Source organism: Corvus cornix, chromosome 2 (genome assembly GCF_000738735.6).
Source record: "Corvus cornix cornix isolate S_Up_H32 chromosome 2, ASM73873v5, whole genome shotgun sequence".
Classification (NCBI taxonomy): Eukaryota; Metazoa; Chordata; class Aves; order Passeriformes; family Corvidae; genus Corvus; species Corvus cornix.
In genome coordinates, this window is record NC_046333.1 from 133448014 (window position 1) to 133467531 (window position 19518).

General features: G+C 43.9%; 2 protein-coding genes across 8 annotated transcripts in view; one reads left to right on the forward strand and one right to left on the reverse strand.

The window, feature by feature from the left end:
- GRHL2 (grainyhead like transcription factor 2) overlaps positions 1-5856 on the forward strand; it is a 68243-nt gene extending 62387 nt beyond the window's left edge. For all 7 annotated transcript variants that reach the window (XM_039549016.1, XM_039549017.1, XM_019289311.3 and 4 more), the window contains 2 exons: positions 134-198; positions 1415-5856. In XM_039549016.1, the coding sequence (XP_039404950.1) occupies positions 134-198; positions 1415-1529 (180 nt within the window). In that variant the 3' untranslated portion in view covers positions 1530-5856. The remainder of the gene's footprint in view (positions 1-133; positions 199-1414) is intronic.
- Positions 5857-8863: 3007 nt separating this feature from the next.
- Positions 8864-19518, reverse strand: part of NCALD (neurocalcin delta) — a 60083-nt gene continuing 49428 nt past the window's right edge. The window contains exons 3-4 of the mRNA XM_010404916.4: positions 19265-19370; positions 8864-19033 (exon numbers count right to left, since the gene is read on the reverse strand). Coding sequence (XP_010403218.1) covers positions 18936-19033; positions 19265-19370 — 204 coding nt within the window. The 3' untranslated portion in view covers positions 8864-18935. The remainder of the gene's footprint in view (positions 19034-19264; positions 19371-19518) is intronic.

The following is a 19518-nucleotide window of genomic DNA, read 5'->3' on the forward strand; positions in this document are numbered from 1 at the left end:
CTGTATAGCTATTCCCTGTATAGCTATCCTGTCAAAGTTCGTAGAGATTTTGTTTTAATGTCTTATGTAAGGTAAGAGGTGATAATTTTATATTTCTCATTCATTTTTAGTGATATTTCTTTTATTATTTCAGATCTCTGAGAAATATGGGCTGCCAGTTGAAAAGATTGCAAAACTTTATAAGAAGAGCAAAAAGGGGTAAGTTAGTTAACTAACTAAGGATCTATTGCAGAATCCTTTAGAAGTACTCAGAGATACCAGTCATACTTGGGGCCTCATGATGCTGGGCAACATAAACTCTTTCAGAAGACATACCCATGTGCTTGAACTCTTCATGTCTGTGGAGACTGTAGGCAATGGCAGAGGAGGAAACATGGATCTCCAGTCTGTGTCTGACATAAGTGTTCATAAGCTTACTGTGAAGAAAGACTTTGTGGATATGTGGATAAAGTCTGTTTTGTAGACAATATGCTTAGTAACATTGTGGAGGGCCAGCATGGGAGATGCTGCCTTTGCTGTCAATGCAGTGTGGAGTTTTCCTGCAGTGTTAGGAAGTAGGCCACTGTCCTATTCTGAAAGACAGGCAGGCAATGTTTGCTGCAGGGGTTTCAGCTGAGTAAATTTAGACATGAATGTCACAGCTGGACTTTTAGAATAGCTAGGCTACTGCTTCTTGCCATAAAACTAAATCTCTCCACCTCAGCTTTTTTTTTAGTTCTATTCAACCACAATATTGTAGTGATATAATTTAAACCAATCATTTATTTTCAGCTGTAACTCTAGCTTAGGGCATTGTTGTGTCTGGGGATTTCTTTAGCTTTTGAGAAGACAGGTGAAATTTCTCATGTTTTGCTTCTTTCTAAGTGACAGACAAAACACTTGGAGGTAAAGAGTGAGGAAAACACTCATATACACTTCTAATAATCATTGTTGATAGTCTCACATCCAAGTGAGTTCTAAGTCTGTGAGCTGTGTGCAAAGCACAAATTACACTGCTTCCCTGTGTTAGCAACTCACACCACAGAGGTGCAGCAGCTCACATGGCGTGCCTGAGGAGTAGCATGGAGGTGTCTCTGTGGGAGCCAACGCCAGGCATGGGAAGCACCAGCTAGCTGTGTCTGCCAGGGATCTGAAGTGCAGCTCAGCTGTAGGTAGCCTAAGTGTGTTAACATCCCAGCACTGGCGTCTCCACCTCAGCTACTCTGGCAAGGAGCAGCCTCTAATCCAAAGGCTGTAAGGGACTACAGGGTAGATCGTGATGATAACTCCCACTAGTGATGCTGTATTGGCCTGTGCTGGAGTCTGGTTTTGTGTTGTAGAGAAGTGAGTACATGTGGCAGAGTGCACAGCTTTCCCTTTCAGTACATAAAAACATATGGTACATAAAAACATTGATTTCTGCCTTTGTCACCAGTATCCTGGTAAACATGGATGACAACATTATTGAGCACTACTCCAACGAGGACACGTTCATCCTGCACATGGAGAACATGGTTGAAGGCTTCAAGATCACACTGACAGAGATCTAGCCTCAGGCAGAGCCTTTTTGTAAGGAACCACAGCATTTCATTCTTCTTGGAAAGCAGAAGATTCCCCGTGAACTTGACAGATGTTGATCAGAGAAACTGTTACAAGACTGCATTGAAAATATTGTCCATTCTGCACATGTGCACCCACTGCATACAGACTTGGGTTTGTCAAGCACAAGGCCACTCACGTTAACCTGGTCCCTTATTTATTGTTCCCTACTCTCTAGTGTACAAGCAGTTACCAACCCCCAGATTTGTAACCAGATGACCCACTGCAAATGTGAAATGCAGCATTTTAATCCATACTTCAGTGTGGATAAGCTCATTCTAAAACATGTTAAGTAACTATGCTGGTCTAGTTTCAGAAATCTGGTATAAATCACTTTACCAGTAGTTGTCTCCGTCATTGCTAAAAATCTGTTGCAGTGCTAAAGATGGGGAAAGTGGCTGACAGTTCACTTGCTCAGATTGATCCATATCTCTCTATACTGTATAGTCTTGCCAAATACCTCTGGTAGTTCTCAGCACGTAGCAATGAGGACTTGTAAGTAAGGCATTCAGCTACAAATGTCACTTGTAAGTAAATGGTAAAGAAACCATTTTAACCTTGTATATAATGTTTATAATATGCAATAATATATTTTAACTACTGTATGTGGGCATGTTTACTGCCTCTATGTTTTTGTATGTATTTGGTTTAGGGTTTAATAGAATCTTTCCTAGAGGAGTAAATCGCTGCAATCTGTTAAGGAGTGTGTACTGAGAAGCTGATAACTGAATCTGTACTCATATGCTCCATCCTCACTCACACAGTTATATATTGAAATATTAGAGCAGACTCTGCTACCAGGGGTTGGATGCTCTGGTACAATGGGGCCCACCTTAGGTGCCCAAGTCCCAGCTGTAGATACCTGAGTGTCCCATGCAGCCGTAACAAAATTCAAGAGACACCGTGTGTCTGCTGCCTGGTTTGCCTAGAGGTACAGAAAGGACTTCTTCCTGGTCGTCTTCCTTTGATGAAGTGGAGGCTCTTAAAGTGTCCTTTTCTCAAACCTGTGGTGGGAAGGTTCTTTCCGAAGCAGCCGGTACATGAAAGCATTTCTCTAGACTGTAAGAAACAGGACTTCAAACTCTTCCTCTTAAGTGTACTTCCTCTTGTATTTCCATTGAATGATTCTGTTGTGATTCCTAGGACACTAGGACATATAAGCCTGGGCTTGGTATAAATAGTTTATCAAAACTGGAACAATTTTTTCACTGGAGAGTGAGTATCCGACAACTGAGGTGTGGAGATAGGTCTCTCTCTCAAGGGCTGCATCTGAGTCCAAGTTGAACTGCATGGTTATTCCATCAGATTCCACGCCTGCCTTATGAATTCTGTGAAGAAATAAAGTTGTGCAGGCTAAAATCATACCAGGAAAGGGGTTAAAGGCCTGAATGTCCCTATGACATCCAAACCCAGCACCTCTCTCTCTCCATTCCAGCTCCTCTGCCTATTGTAAAGAGCTCCTCATGCAGCATATAATTCCATGAGTTTCAGCTGCATTTTATTCTCTATGCACTATACATGGATCCTGTGTGACAGACAGAAGTGTGGGTCCTTTCCTACATGCAGCTTTTAGAATTTATTCTTTTCCTTCTGAAACCTTTTCTCCTTTAGAACCTTTATTTTTAGGTGGTTAATGGCAGAAAGAAACACTGCCTAGTATAACAGGGCTCACGTAGTGTTTTGAGCTGTGTGGAGGTATTTACATTCAAGCAAAGTAGCTGGGGTAACTGACCAGTCTGATTTGGCCATATCTGCATGAATTATCCTGCAAGTTCTTGCACACTTCCTTAACTTCAAGTAGCATCCCATTAAAATCTCTACTTCTGTTAGAAATGTTAGATACATGTCAAGGTTTCTGTGGGACCAGAAACTATAAAAGGTTCAGGCTGGTAGTGTCAGGGCTAGCATCCAGAATCCACATATGCCTGTAGAGCAAAGTGTGTATCCTGTCTTTCTCCTGCCCTTTTCTTTTGGTATGCACTCTTTCTCCTGATGCAGAATTCTGTAGTAATGTCCTTAACTTTATATAAAAATGCACTCCAGCAAAATGCTCTTGCTACCCTGCTCAAGAGCAAACATCCTGGGAATACAAGAGATTTAAGATTGTTCCATTTGTTTCTACTTGGCTCAGACTGAGATGAAAAGTCTATGCTGATTTATCCCAGATACTTTTTTCCTAAAGGAAAAAAAGAGGACAGTTTGGACAGGAGGCATTAGGAACTGGGACCAGCATGCAGGACTGCTGAGCAATACTGTTAGTTCTTGTATTTCTATGTTGGTGTTTAGAATCCTCAGAATATCAGCTAGGATCTCTCAGCTGGTCAAGATGTCTGGGCAGAAGCTGCAGGTTAAGCGTAGGAGTAAATGTATGCAGGAGTTGAGCCTTGGTTCTGCCCCCAACAAGCCTGCTGTCCAAGGGAATGCCTGGGGCTGGCCTGGGTTGGAATGTGCTGTGTTATGAAAGGACAGTGAGAATTCAGGCATCACAGAGAAGGACAGGCTGTCCTGGCAGCACCAGCACTCAGGTTAATGGGATGTTGTTGTCTTACACTTGGGTGGAGATGAGCTGAGATCGGTTGGGTGCTGCAGCATCCTCTGATGAGGAGCAGTGCAGGATCAGTGAGAAGTGCAATGCTCCAGGAATACTGGGGCTTAAGGAACTATCTTTCCATTGTCATTTTAGCAGCTTTCAGTCAGCCACTATCCAGAGAAGGAAAGTTGCTTCCAAGATTAACTGAAAGCTATTCTAAATACATTTTAAAGTGTGCAAATTCCTGATAGTAGAAAGCTGATACTCCTGACTTTAGTTCCTTCTTACAGTCTCAATGAAGTTATCAGGAAGGCAACTAGATTGGTGGTAAGATTATTTTAAAACAGCAACTAGAGCTAGATAAGAATGATCACCCTTAACTTTGTCTGCCAGGGTCTGAGGGCTTTGTTTCTATGTCACTAAGACATTAGAAAGAGTATCCATACTGCACCCCTCCAGCTGTAGTTAATAGCATCAGCTGCTGGAGGAGCACTGAACCTTGGATGCTGGTTGTGGCAAGCTACAAGCTCTCAAGGTTCACGTTGTTGGTCCAAATCAGCCCATCAGAGTGGTGGGAAAGGGGCAGTATGAGTAATGCAAACTTCTGAAGCAGTGACTACCTTGTGCCCTGCTTGACTCAGATGTCCTGAGGAGTACATAGTGCTTACATGTATATTGTTTAAAATATACATGTTGCTTTTGTATGATAAAAATTATTGGTTAATGCTGGATTTTCCAAATGTTATGAGTTAAGTGGAAGTAAGATTTGGATACTGTTCAGCAGGGGACAGGAATATCTGCCTTGCCTCCTTTTGTTTCTTTGTGGCACTGCTGTGGTTGTTTATTTAAAGGAACAAAATTCTCATTTCCTCTTCTTCTTCAAGACAGCAGTCTTGAATCTTAACTAGTGCAGCCTGAAGAGTGGCTTGCTGCTCAGTGCATTTTCCCTATGAAGAGTTACAGCAATGCAGTGTCTGTAGATGTTGTGTTTTCAAAGACTCTGATAGAGATGTACAAAATGAGATCAGTCTTCTAATTTTGGTTCCTGCTGCAGATTTGGCACTTCATCCATCCATTTGATGTTTTATTATGAAACCCTATTCAAATTCTCAAAATCTAGTTCTTTCTCACGGTCAGGTGTTGATATCTCCAAAATAAAGTGCATCCTTTGAGTAAAGCTTTGTGGATGTATGGCGATATCCCCATCAAGACATTTTAGAGGATTTCTACTACTGGGTGTAAACTACAAAGAAAAGAATGTTTTCTTCCTGTGTGTCCTCTGTCACAAACATTTTGGTCAATGGAATTCAAAGATCAAATATCTTTCTTATATATTTTTCTCTTTCATTTTATGAATTGTTTAAATGTAAATTAATTCAAACAGTTAGTAAAATCTAAACTCTCTAGCTGTCAGAGATGCTGTATATTGATTGAAATGGAACTGGAAAGGAGTATCTTACGACTTATAAAATGTAAAGCTTATTAAATGTTTATATGCTCTTCCATTTCCTATTAATTGAGACAAGATACAAACAAGAATGTTTGTGCCAAAGATTGTGACAAGCCTTCTTTCTGGCAAACAAGGAAACTATGTATAAATAGTGTGCTTTTATATTAAGAATATAGCTCATGTAACTTAATAGTGTTGCAACTGGGAGAGGGGTTTGATAAGCTGTAAATACAGTTATTTTATTTTTTGTACATTTTTAAGAAGGAAAAAAATAAATATTCCTATGTATGAGATAATATTTCTGTTGCTGTGGTGTGTGTCACTACATCTCTCCAGGAGAGACAGTATGTGAAAATACCTGAAGGAGGGTGCAGAGAGGATGGAGTCAGGCTCTTCTAAATGGTGCCAATGACAGGACCAGAGGCAAGTGGACACACGCTAAAATACAGGAGGTTCCCTCTGAAATCAGGGACTGATTGTGTGTGTGCGTGACTAAGCCCTGGAGAAGGTTGCCCAGAGAGGCTGTAGAGTCTCTATCCCTGTAGGTATTTAAAAGCTGCCTTGACATGGTCCTGGACAACCAACTCTCACTTGCCCTTCTAGAGCAGGGGGGTTGGACCAGATGAACTACAGAAATCCCTTCCAAGCCCAACTATTCTGTGGTTCTGTGACTTGTTGGAGTGTCCTGGGAACCTGGCTGGAGGCACAGACACTAACATCTTTGTGACTCCTGGGCACCTGGGATGAGATCCTTACTGTGTCTACTCCAAAAGCACTGAAGCATATCTGGGCACACATCTTGCAGTAAAACATTTTCATCAAACATTTTATTCTCCACCAGTTGAGTCTGGCTTTTCAAACAAGAATTCAGGAGGTGAGAACATCTAAGTAGGTGGGAAATTGCTTGGGAAAGCATTTGCCTCAGGAAAGGGTGATGCCACAAGCAGTAGTAGGACAGCCCTGTCTTAGAGTGGGGTGGAGGAGTTCAGTGCGCTGGATGAGCAGTGCAGGGTGAGCCAAGATCAGCTCCCATGAAGCTCTTTAAGGTAATCACGTTTCCTGGGCACTGCCTGTGATAGACGTTTAATTATGTTTTACAGGAAGTAGTTTTACTGAGTGGCTCTTAAAATGCAAATGCTTGAAAGCTGCGTGGTTGGCAGTGCTCCATCTGCGAGGCCATGGAGGGGTGAGGAGGAGTATGTCAGCTGATGGGAACCACTGCACCCACTGCATGCTCAAGGGTTGGACTGTGTCTGGCATGGCTGAGACGGGGTTTAGCAAGGTGACTCAGGTCACCTTGATTAAAGGTCTTTAAGAAGAACTGACCCCCTCTGAGGAGCAGGGAGCAAAACACTCCACTTCTAGCTCCTGACTGAAACTTTAGGGGACTCACTGGAGCAGCAAAGCTGTGGTTTTCAGCACCTTCCCAATCTCTTGGCTCAATTTGTGCTGCAGAAAACAGTGATAGATTCTGGAGCATGCTATTTCCTAGATGGGGCCATGAGCTGCAGATCTCAGGTTCCTTCCTCCCTGAAGTGGTGGGAGGTCCAGTCTGGGATCGTGGGAGTGCACCATGTGCTACAGTGCCTGGATCAGAAGTTTTGCACAGCAAGATGCAGAGATGCATGGGACAGCACAGGCGGTAAGTGGAGGATTTTAGCACCCTGTACAAATAAACACCTCCTTACAGCCCTGTCTTTGTATGCTAAATCGTATGATGGCCCTAAGGGGAGGGTGTCCTGGGGTGATGTTATGAAGCTGCTTTATTCCTTAACCATCCTCTCAATGCCCCAGGACGCTGTGCCTCTAAGATGGACCCGGGGGATGGGGCCGGAGCCACGGACCCGAGGGGGCGGTTGAACGGTTCGGCCCAACGGCTGCAGGGGCTCGGCAGGGCTCGGGAGGGAGTGTGCTGGGAGCACTGTGCTGCTTTTTGGGTTCCTTTGTGTTCCAGCTAGCTGGGAAAGGGTTCTATTGGGGTTTTTTTCTTGTTCTTTTTTCCCTTTCCTTCCCCTTGCCTCACTGCCTCCCTGCCTCCCTTCCCTCCTCGCCGGTCTGGGGAGCCTGCAGGGGTGGCCCCGGCTGGTCCAAGCCCACCTGTCTGTTCCCTCTCCGGGAATTTGTTATATTTTGAGGAGGTTTTTTTTATCCTGTTCTACCATGTTTTGTTCGTGTGTTAATAAAGAGTTTGGTTTCTTTTTCCCACTGTCACTCCTTGTGACCCATTTGTCTCATTGACGGAGGAGAAGGGGAGGATCACTCATTCCAGAGTGTTTCCTCCTGAAGTTTTGTCTCAAAAGCCGAGACATAAATGTGGTGCCCCAATGTGAGGCTCGATCCCACAACTCAGAGATTAAGGGTCTCATGCTGTACCGACTGAGCTAGCCAGGACAGAGGGTGAGAAGAATGTCCATCACAGGAGCCTGGCACACTGGAAGCTTCTGTAAGAAAGCCAGTTTAAAGTTGCACTGAGCACAGGAGATACCTGGTAACTGATGCTTCATTCAGGCTCCAGCCTGTCTCAAGCTTATATTATTAATATGCAGTTCCACAAATAGGTGCTTTTTTTTTATCTCAAAAGGAAACAGGCACTGGTTTCTGTTACCTTCCAGTAGGATTTAAACTACTTTTTGCACTCTGCTAATCCCAGCACCAAATTTAACCTAGGTAAAAATTTGAGGAGCTTAAGGAGCATGCACAGAAGCATCAGGCAGCCCCCTTCAGAGCCTGTGTGAGGCTGGCAGAGTCCCTGCTGTGACAAGCTCTGCTGCCGCCTCATCAGCCACATCTCAGAGCGACTAACCACAGCTACCACCCTGCCAGCCTATGCTCCCTCGCCACATCCTGCTCCCTTGATGTTATGATAGTCATTAGGAGATAAAAAATCCCCTAAACCTGGAGAGGGATTTATCTATAGCAGAGAAAGTTGCTGTCAGTCAGCTAAGCTGGCCTTTCCAGCTTCAGGCGATCAGGTCTCTCAGCCTTGTGCTGTCTTTCCTTTGCTTTTATACCCTACTCCTTGCCCAGCTGCTGGCTTTAGCTGCTGGAGGAAAAACTGCATTAGCAGTGGAGTGCCCAGCCAGCTGCAATGTGCCAGCACAGCGCCCATGCACAGCTTAAGCCCTGGCTGAGCCCCCCAAATTGGCTTTCACAGCTGCTGGCTCCATGCCCACAGCGGTGAGTGCAACAGGAGCTGTGACAGCAGCAGGCAAAGGCTTCTCTGGGGTTTTCTCACCAGACCATGGGGCTACATGAGGCTTTAAGGCACCACCATGAAGGGAGTAAAGCGCATGGCACACCGTAGCTAGCTGCAGCAGAATGTTTATTAGTAGGAAAGAACATTTAGGGGATTTCAGTAGGTGAATTTTTTTGAACTGTTGGTATCCACCATACATTGGTTTTCATCAAGATTGTTCAAAGTCACATATTTATATAAGAAAGCAATAATTCATATTTAGGTGCAATCAGTAATTCCAGTATGAAAAAGCACCGTGTCACAAACAATTTACAATACAAAAGTCTTCAAAATCTAACATTTAAAAACAATATATTTGTTAAACAGTAATAACAATACAGTAAAAAAATTCTTATTTCCCTTCAAACAATACTGCTTATATATTTTGGCACTCAAAAAGAAACTATCACAAATATGCCTTTTTAGCCATACAATGCTGTTTTGTGAGTGTCTATATAACAACAGAAAACATGCTTTTGAAGTCAGTCATTTTGCCAGGTGCAGTTTGAACTGCTTTCTCCATTAAAAAGGAAAAAAAAAACAAACCTGAAAGAAAAATAACTCCTAAGCTGCAGCATGTCTTGTCTTTTGGCCCATGACACAATCTGGAGAAGCATCTCTCAGACTCAGTCCATCTAGTAAGTCAACCCTGCCTGAAAGGCTGGATCCGAGCCCCACTTCACTCTCCAAACCTGCCAAGAAATGTAGACCTAAGCCACCCAAATGGTCCTGTCTTTTAGGGACTGACCCCAAGTTCTTGCTGTATTAAGCACCCCAATAAGATTCTGACCCTAAAATTGCTGCTCAGGCTCTTCTTTTCCTTAATTCCCCCAGTTTTAGTTAATTCATTTTAAAGTCACTTGCACAAATGGTCTTGCAATGTGAGCCCACCGTTTTTGTCCTAGCATAGCCAGCAGTTCCAAGGAAAATGAAGTTCTGAGGAGCATGCATTGGGTGAGCTACAGGGTAAGGGGGCCTGATGCCAGTGGGGTGCCCTGGGTCAGGAGACATTCCTCCCAGGTCTCCTCCTGGGGCCAGGGCTGGCACACAGCGTGGGAGGGGGAAGCTTGAATCTGAGAGAGGGAAAGAGAAAACTAGACTTTTCAGGAAGAATTAGTTTCCACTCAAAACTGACCCCTATTAAAAGAAGAACGCAGGTGCTACACGCTGGGTGAAACACCGGTGCCTGCGTGCAGCTATGACAGCCCCTGAAAAAGGCTGGTTCTAGTGAACATGCAGTCCTTGGTGCTATCTCTAAAAGCTGAACGATAACAAAAAAAAAAGTTTTAAATAGTTTTTACATCTTACATCAAAGATGCCACTACAAAAAACACAATAGTATCACACATTAATTAGTACAGTCTTAAAAATGCAAACCAACGCTGGTAAGACTCCCATACATTCTGCATATCATATGTACAGAGGAGAACGGCTTCTCGAGAGGAGAGGAGAGGACAGTCATAGAGAGATAATCTTCTGTTTTCTGAGTACATTGCATAATACAAATACATTATCAGCATAAGAAAACTTTATTCTAATACTAAGAGCTCAGGAAAGGTCCTAACTGGAAGTTAATAGCTGGGGGAACCGTGCACGTGCTGGGGGGCACAAATACACAACCCTCCGCCAAATTCTCCGTCTCTTTCGATGGCCTGATCATCTACTTTCATTTTACCAGGTAGGTTTAACATTTTGCTCTGCAGGTACAGGCTCCCAAAGCATGGAACAGCACAGGGCCACATCCCCAAAAGCTGTCCCGGTGTGCCTGAAAGCCACTCGCCTCTACGTGACCTTCTCATGGGCTTTGCCTGGCGGAGAACCAGCTGGAGACTCAGAATACCACCAGATGAGCTTACAACAGAACCAGGGGGGGAAATTAACACATCACAACAGCTACAGGCAACAACACACAAGACATTTGCAATTCTAGACAGCCGTAAGAAAAATAAGCGGACCAAATTAATTTAATTCATAGTTGTCCCTCTCCTTTCTGAATGGTAAAAGTCTTCCTTAGGATATGTAGGTTTGCTTACAAAGCATTCATCTAGAGAGGTATCTAGTTTTGCCAAGACACAGGATATGCTGAACTCCATGCTGCTGCAGTGAATCTGCTCATAGTAGATCATTAAAAGTTCGATTTATCTCTACTCTATGCTGCAATGAGGCAACAGCCTGAGGGAACAGAGAAAGCTCTCCCTGTGGAATGGTTATGGACTTAAACAGGAACTGGACACTTTGATCCATTCAGCTCTTGGCCATGTTTTTATCTCAATTTATTAGTTTCTACAGCATCAAAAATATCTGCCCAAATTTAAACGAATTGTTGTGATTTAATACCAGCCAGCAACTAAGTCCCACAACTCCACTCATTCATTCCCTTCCAGTGGGATGGAGAGGAGAATTGGAAGGGTAAAAGTGAGAAAACCCGTGGGTTGAGATAATAAGGAACACAAAAGCCCAATGCACAAGCACAGCAAGGCATTCATTCAACAACTCCCATGGGCAGGCAGGTGCTCAGTCATCCCCAGAAAAACAGGGCTCCACCACAGGTAGTGGTGACTTGGGAAGACAAATGACATCACTCTGAACATATCACCCTCTTCCTCCTTCTTCCCCCCACCTCTTTATATGCTGAGCATGACACCATATGGTCTGGACTATCCCTGGGGTTAGTTGGGGTCAGCTGTCCTGGCTGTATCCCATCCCATCTCCTTGTGCACCCCAGGTTCCCTTGCTGATGGGCTGGGGTGGGAAGCAGAAGAGTCCTTGACACCATGTGAGCACTGCTCAGGAATAATGAAAACATCCCTCTGTTAACACTGTTTCCAGCACAAATCCAAAACTTATCCTCATTCTAGCTACTGTGAGGAAAATTAACTCTATCACAGCCAGAGCCAGCATACAAATGAGTGAGTACTTTTGCATCCATCACATCACTCACTCGGCAATATTTAAAAATCAAAAGGTATTAAGTACTCCTGTCAGAGTAGGACAATATTGGTCACTTCAGGCTCAAGAGCAAAATAATGCTGAATATACAAATATTAACTACAAGGCTGCTTGGATGGAATTGAAGTGAGCAAGTGGAAGAGATAAACATATTGAAATGCAGCTCAATCTGTCTCCTTGAAGCAAGTGCGGACAAAAATAATCCCTAATGTAATTAAGCTCTTCATTTTTACCAGGCACAGTGTGCCCACCTCTCTGGTAATTTCTCAGTCAGCTCTGCTCTTGGGATCATTGGGACTTCTGCATAAGAGCTGAAGGACCAGCAGGGCTGAATCTAAGATGATCCAAAAAACCGGAATAAATCACAAACACGCCTAAAACATGAATAAGAAAATGAAACATGAAATACCAAAGAAACATGATTTTGTGGAGCATTCTTATGAATAACATTGAGCATGATGTCTTAAGTAACCTTTCTTAGATCCTCATTGGATTGAAACCCTGGATTTGTTTTTTTTCTTCCAGATACTAATAAAAAACTATTTGGCTGCCCTGGAAATGGGAGTAAGATAATGACAGGAAATAAAAAAGTGGTGGTGGCAAGGAACTGCAAGTTCTCCCCCAAACAACCACACTGGACCCATTAATCTTCCCTCTGAGTGCAGCCAAAGAGCAGCACAAATGAAGTTTAGAATCTACGAGGATTTTCTCATCCTGTCATCCCATTTGGTGGGGAACCATGCGGCCAACCCTGAACAGTGCTGAAACCCCTGTCCCCAGCGAGGAGAAAACCAGAGGAAACAGCAGGAAGAGTTTCTGCCTGATATTACTATGCCAAAATTATCTCTTGGTCCACAGCATCTGGGCACTCCTGCAGGATTGGGGCACCACACGGGGATGCATAGGAAGGTGCTGCTCCAGCCTGGAAGAAACCAGCTCTCTGTGGAGTAAAGGGAGGGGAGCAGAGACCAAGCACCGGGAAGATTCAGTCTGCAGTGCCTCAACAAACACGTACACAATAATAAAAACCATGTTGTTTCAGAGGTTCAGTGTGCCTTTAAAATGTTTAATAATGCCATTACTTAATAATAGGAAATAAATAGTGTAGTAGCACAGGTGGGTAAAAGACTGGGAACCAAATCAGAAGATGTTCCATTTAAGTGCATCAAGCTTGGCTCCTCCACGTGTCAAGGGCTGGTGATTGTTATTTGTTCACACAGAGGCTGGGGATGGCAGGTGGGAGGAGGCTGCAAAGACCTGGAGAGCTGGACACCCTAAGCACATACCCTGGGAATGTGAGAATGTCTTTGGTATAAGGTCAGGGCAAGAGGGGAAGATCTAAAACATGTCAGGTGCACAGTAAGTGAAGCCTATGCAGAGGGTGGGTCGCTGTTTTGTGCCTCAAGATCTAGGAAGCCCTCAGCCTGCCTAATAATCTCAAATGACCATGTCTGTGCCAGGACACAGAATCCCCAGCCTCACCACACAGGGCTGAAGCAGCCCAGGAGGTACCACGGACTGGGCTGGCATAGAGGAGCTGTTCTGTGCTGGCTACTGCAAAGAGGGTTTCACTGTGCAAATTCAGACCCTGGGCTACAGGCAGGGATGTCTTTTGCAGTTTTTCATTTCTCTAGTCTTTTCACATTGTTCACTACAACTCACACTCTTTTTTTGCTTTGCTTATTGTGCATTAACCAGCATTTTACAGGCGATAGCTTAATCCCAACTACATATTAAAATAACACAACCTATGGGAAACAATGAGAAAATCAAACCTGTACCTAGCAAGAAGCCCCCTGCATCTGGCTTTTCCAGCTTGTTAAGATATGGACAGTACATCTGAAAAGGTTTATACCTTATGCTGTGAAAATCCTCACCCCTGAAACAACTTCTCCGTATGGATAATTTGGAAACAACAGCAGCAAAAGCCAGGATGGAATAAGGGATGCTGTTGAGATACCCATAGTAGACAGGGATAGTTTCTGCAAGGGACAAGGAGATTGACTATGCATCCAACTGATGCTTCTACTACTCTGAAGGCCAGAGGCACCTAATGGCTTTTGCAGTCCCTCAGCAGTGGTCCTGGTTTCTAATACCACTGATTTCCATGCCAATTTACAATTCCTGCTCTATTTTCTATGTGCTTAAAACACAGATGTTCTTTCCACCTTCCCCAGCCTGCAAAGTGACACCTGGGCTTTGAGAGTCAACGGAGCTCTCCCTTCTTCTTTTCTGCCATGACCGGGAATGAACTCCTACAGGCAATGTTTTGTCCTCAGCTGCACTCAGGGAAAGCCTTGTGCTCATCCTGGGAGCTGTTTGTTCAGTGCCTGCTGGGGTACAGTGAACAGCTCTGCTGCTTAATTTTAGAGTGTATTTTGTCAGCACCTCTGACAGAATACGCAGCAGACAGAGCTGCTCACATAGAAGGTGCCATTTCTAGTCAAGCCCTATCTGGAAACACATCACACCACGTGTCTGATGTATCACTGCTGTTTATCTTATCTGCCTACTGCACAATCAGTGGAAAACTCTGCATGCAGCTCTGAGAACTGCTCAGCTATCTGGCACTTGCCAAGTTTCTCTACATTTCTAAGCACAAGTTCTGCCCATGATAGCAAGAAAAGGAGCTTCCCCACTTTAAGGCTACTACATGAGATCCCGCAAAGAATGCATCCAAATGCTTATGCAAAGGGCAGGTGAAATATTCTTCTCCACCAGTCTTGCACCAGCTACCCAACATCTAACTCCTGAGCCCAATGACTGCCATGCCAGGAAACCAAGGGAGCACCATGAGAAAGACAAAAGGAGGTGCTGGTGTACAGGGTGTTCAGGAAGACTTGTCCAGCCCTTCCCTCCAATTGTTTCACTTGGCACTTGTAGACTAAACTGCAAAAGGAAACTCTTGAAGGATCCCTCCTCAATCCTGACCTGCTATATTGCTACTGTGTTGCATCTACACCAGCGGTGCTAAAAGAAGAGAGAGTTTTAAAAGAAGGAGGCAGCTCAGCTCAGGGCATTTGTTCTGAGGCAGGAGATTCCCTTCTCACTGTCACATGTCCCCAGGGACCTGCCAGGTGTCACCGTGTTCTCTGGTTCACATGGACGGAGATGTATGGCCAAGGCCATCTTCTCATCTCAGCTTAGTCTGCAGATTAGGGCTCAACACCAAGTTACCACCGTTCACCAAGTTTCCATGAGTCAGCTGAGACAAGGTTCTGCCCACAGCAAATGCACAGTAATGCGACTTAACATGGTCTGCAGTGAAAGAAAATTAAGCTAAGCTGCATTACTGCACTTCTGCCATCACTGAAGAGAGCTGAAAAGTCCTGGGGCTCGCTCCCCAGGGGCAGTGTTCAAACCATGGGGACTTGGTCATGTATGACTACTTTCTGTGCTGGTGTGCAACACTTGTGCACACAGACCTCGTCCAGCTACAAAATGAACACACTTCTGGCTTACTGTTTTAAGCAGCCACAAATGTGGAGGTCATGCCTTACAACACAGAACAACAAGGACAAAATGTGCCAGCAACAAGATAAAAATCCTACAAGCTCCTAAGAACAGCAAGGGAACAGCAAAGCTCTGGGAACCTCAGGAACATCACTGCTGTGAACTGACAGGGCTTCAAATAATGTTGAAACATGAACATTTCTTTAGACCTTTTCAAACTCTAAGTGCTCACAAAAACATATGTGTTGGTTTTACAAGGGTTGTGTTCCCTTTTCCTTTTCCTTTCCCAAAGCATGCTAAAACAAAGAGAGGCTACTCCAAAACTCATAAGTCATAGTCCTCACTTCACATCTTCTGGCCCAGAGTTTGACAAGCTGACTGGGAACGTCAGATAAATGGGACTGGCATTTTCCATGAGTTCAGTCTGCATGTGGGATGCACTCATTAATTCCTTTGGACAACGCATGAGTGAAGGCTGCCTCTTGCACATGCAGCTGAAACTAGAGAATGCATCTACAAAATTGAGAAGTCATATGAAATAGTATGTGCTGTCTGCCATCCTTCCTGTATGGAGATACTGCTAGCGAATCACTCAAAAGTGTCTGACTTGCTATGCTATTTTATACAGGATACACCACTTTGCCTTCAAAAGCTTTATGAAGGCAGCTCTGATTGCAAATGCAAGTGACAGCAAAGCAGAAAATTTCAATTTGAGGTGCAGCACACCACTGCTGTCCTGCTGATCTGAGGTCTGCAGATGTTCCTATCACAACTCCAGCTATGAATCACTCCTTAAGTACATGCAGAGGCAGAGGAAGAAAGGGATAGTTAATAATTTAAAATAACACCAATCATCAGTGGCAGTCAGGTAAAAGAATAACCTTAGTTCACTCTGTAAATGTTTATACAAAAGCCTTATCTGCAGCTATATCCTCTGCAGCTGTAAGCTCATTCTTATTATTTCAAATTCTGTGAACTGTGGGAAGCATTACATCTCTGCTGGCCTGGGGTCAGAGCACAGGTTGTGCTTTCAAGCACGTGTTGTACAGGAGTAACACGGGAGGCGAGCCTGGCCCCAACACCCCAAAACTACTGAGCAAAAACAGAGAGATTAGGTTCTGAGCCAGAAGCATCTTGTAAAATGAAAAAGAGGTGGTATGCAGTCACTTAAATAAAAGGCAACGTTTTAAAAGCTTCGGTCACATGCAACTGCTTTCACTGCATTAAGAAGAAGATGGAACTATAGAAGGTATCTGAGTTCACCTTCAGTAAATGCCAGCTTCCACAGGTCTGGGCTGCTTTGGACGTGGGTGCCTGCACTGAGCTGGGAGGTTGGAAGTTCAGCAGGGATCCTCTGGTGTCACCTTGTCCTGCCCACACAGGGGTGGTGATGGAACACCCCTGGAGCGGCTGGGGTGGCGGCACTGGTCATTTCCATCTGGCAGAGAGGGGTGTTGATCAGTGCATGCCCACTGACCCTCCTTCCACGATCCCCAGCAGTCTGGCCAGGCTTCTCCTGCTGAAAAACAACCCTAAAGCACTCAAGACAGAACATGACTTTCAAAATACATGGGTGATGGATATGGGAGAGAGGGCCAGAACCTCTCCAGGTAAAGCAGAAAATTACCTTGAAGAAAGTAGGCATAGACTCTCCTTTGAAGGGTTAGATTTGTGCACATGGTGTCTAAGGAAGATTTGGGAGAAGGAGAGAGGGAACATTTTCATCAGCCAGAAGAATTGGTGCAAAACTTGCCAGTATTGCTCATAACACCTGAAAGCACTGGATATTAAAATCTGTTTGTGTTTTGGTTGGGCCTACTTTGCTTTCTTATTTTCCCACACTCATCTCAGCTCAGTATTTTGATGAATGCAATGGAAATATACCATCAACTGGATTTCTGTGAGTGTTTGAGACAAAGGTGTGTGCCTGAAGACATTTTTTGAGTGTCACTAGCCACTCATAAAAATTTTAGTACAGCTGATTAACAATGTTATTTTCAATTTACTTTTATTTTCTCTTAACATGCTTTGCACTTCACACCTGGCAAAGCAAATGGTATGGAAAAATTAAATATAGGACTGTTTCTGTCAGTTATTGTACATGCTAGCTAGTGTTCCACAGAAGATTGTTTATACTCAACTACTTATTCATGACTTCTAATTAGTACTTAGCTAATCATCATCTGCAAAGTAGACTTATTTTACTTGGTTTATTTATTAAGGCTACTGGGGATTAGCATCTACAAGGTCACTTGACAAAATTCCAACTTTGCCTGTCAGACAAAGGTTACTCTAATGAGCTCATGAATTCCCAACACCGTGTGCTGCCTGCATGGGTACCTCTCCAACAGGATCACAAAGCAGACTTCAGCTAATGACTGATTAATACCAATTTAGTCAGCGTAATGCCTCCTGTTGCTACAGCTTTTCCAGCTTTTCTTCTGCAACAGCACTTGTAAAGTCCCTAAGAAATCCCACATGTGTGTACTAGCTTTGCATACAGCAATTTTGACCAAAGGATAAAATTTTGCAGCAGCAAATTTCAGAACTCCTGCATCTAGGCGAAAAGATAAACATTCAACATTTCTCTCAAGAGTTGATCTTTTTTTGTTTTAATTTTTATATATATAAATATATCATAAAGCGTACCATTTCCTCATTTCAGTACAGATTTTTTGAACTTTACTAAAATAAATGAAATATAAATGCTACAATTTTATGTTTAAAACAAGTTTTTATGACAGCCTTCCCCTAAGAGCAGGCCCGGAAACTCTGTTAGCTACATGGAGAGAGACAAAAACACCCCCAAAACTTCCTGCTATGCAAGAGCATTCAGAACAGCAATGTGTCTTAGATGGAGCTGCTTGCAGGTTCCATGAGTTCCTCACATGAATGCCCACTCTCCTTAGTAGCAACTACTTCATTACTAACCTGAAAACTTCACATTCAACATTTATCTCCCTTAAATTCATTGTCAAGACCCAGTTTTTCATATCTGTGTCTGCTTTTGCTGATCCCAAACGGCAAGAGGTATTGTCAGTTGTGGATTTGGAGATCAGGATTGCAAATTGCTGAATTTTCAGATAAAGCCATATGACTTCAACCACTGTAAACCTAGTAAAAAAATGTCAGCCTTCATTTTGTCCCTTCTCCTTCACAACCTGGAAAGTGTTCACAGCATTGAAACAATGAGGCATAAGAGTGGATGATACACCCAGCACATGTTTTGCACTTTCATACTTCTTCCCAGTCCTGTCTTTGACCTTAACTGGTGCCTCCTAGGCAGGAGAGGAGGTTCCAGGTGATTACTACCCCACCCATCACAACCCCTTTGGTTCAGCCTTACTACACTTTCAGGTCCTGCAGGTGAATACTTAACAACTAAAGCAGCAATCTAAAATCTGTCAGTGTGTCTTGCTGCCAAGGGGTTTGTTGTTGGTTTACTCCTCCTCAACACTTACTTTCCAAAACAGATACAAACAAACAAACAAAAAAAAAAAAAAACCAAAATGAAATTTTAAAAACAATGGTAACACCACAATATCTGTTTAAAACAGTACTGCCTGTGCTCTGGACAAATTGTTAAGAGCAATTCAGCATTCTTATAATTAACCCACAACAAAAGAAGCTATAAGATGCCACAAATGAAGGCATAATTGGCCACACAGAGGCAACACTACCATGAATGTTGTTTGGCAAGAAAAAAAAAAGCAGATACATAATTCATCCAAAGGACAGGTTCAGAACTGCCCGGCACTGCTGGGATCACACTGCAGGAGACGGACTATGGATGGATCACTCTTGGCGCCTCGGATGAACTCTTCCAGAGAGAGCTTTCCTGGAAAAGAAACACGTTTACTTAGCGCATGGGGTGGGTTGCAGAACACCTGTCAAGCCTCTGGCCACGCATGATGGAAGGCAGCCGGGGAAGCCAGGCAAACCCCTGGGAAAGCAACCCTGCAAGGTGAAGGCCTGCCTGCCCACACCCTGTTGGCCTTGCAGGTCGTCCCACGTGTGTGGGACACCCCAGCCACCCCTGGTAGCTGTGCCTACCCTGGAGGGTGCCTACCATCACGGTTGGTGTCCATCTGGCGGAAGATCTTCTCGGTCCTCTTCTCTGGTGTTGACTCATCTTCTGGCATCTTCATTACAGAAGAAACCATCTTATAAATTGCCTGTGTGATAGACAGAAGCAAAGAGCTTGTAAGAAACACAGTATCTTAATGCAAGGGTACAATGATCTTCTTGTGACAGAAACAGGCAGAAGATATCCTGGGAATACCAGAGAGACCTGCTTTTTGGGTGCTGGAGGGTGTTGGATGG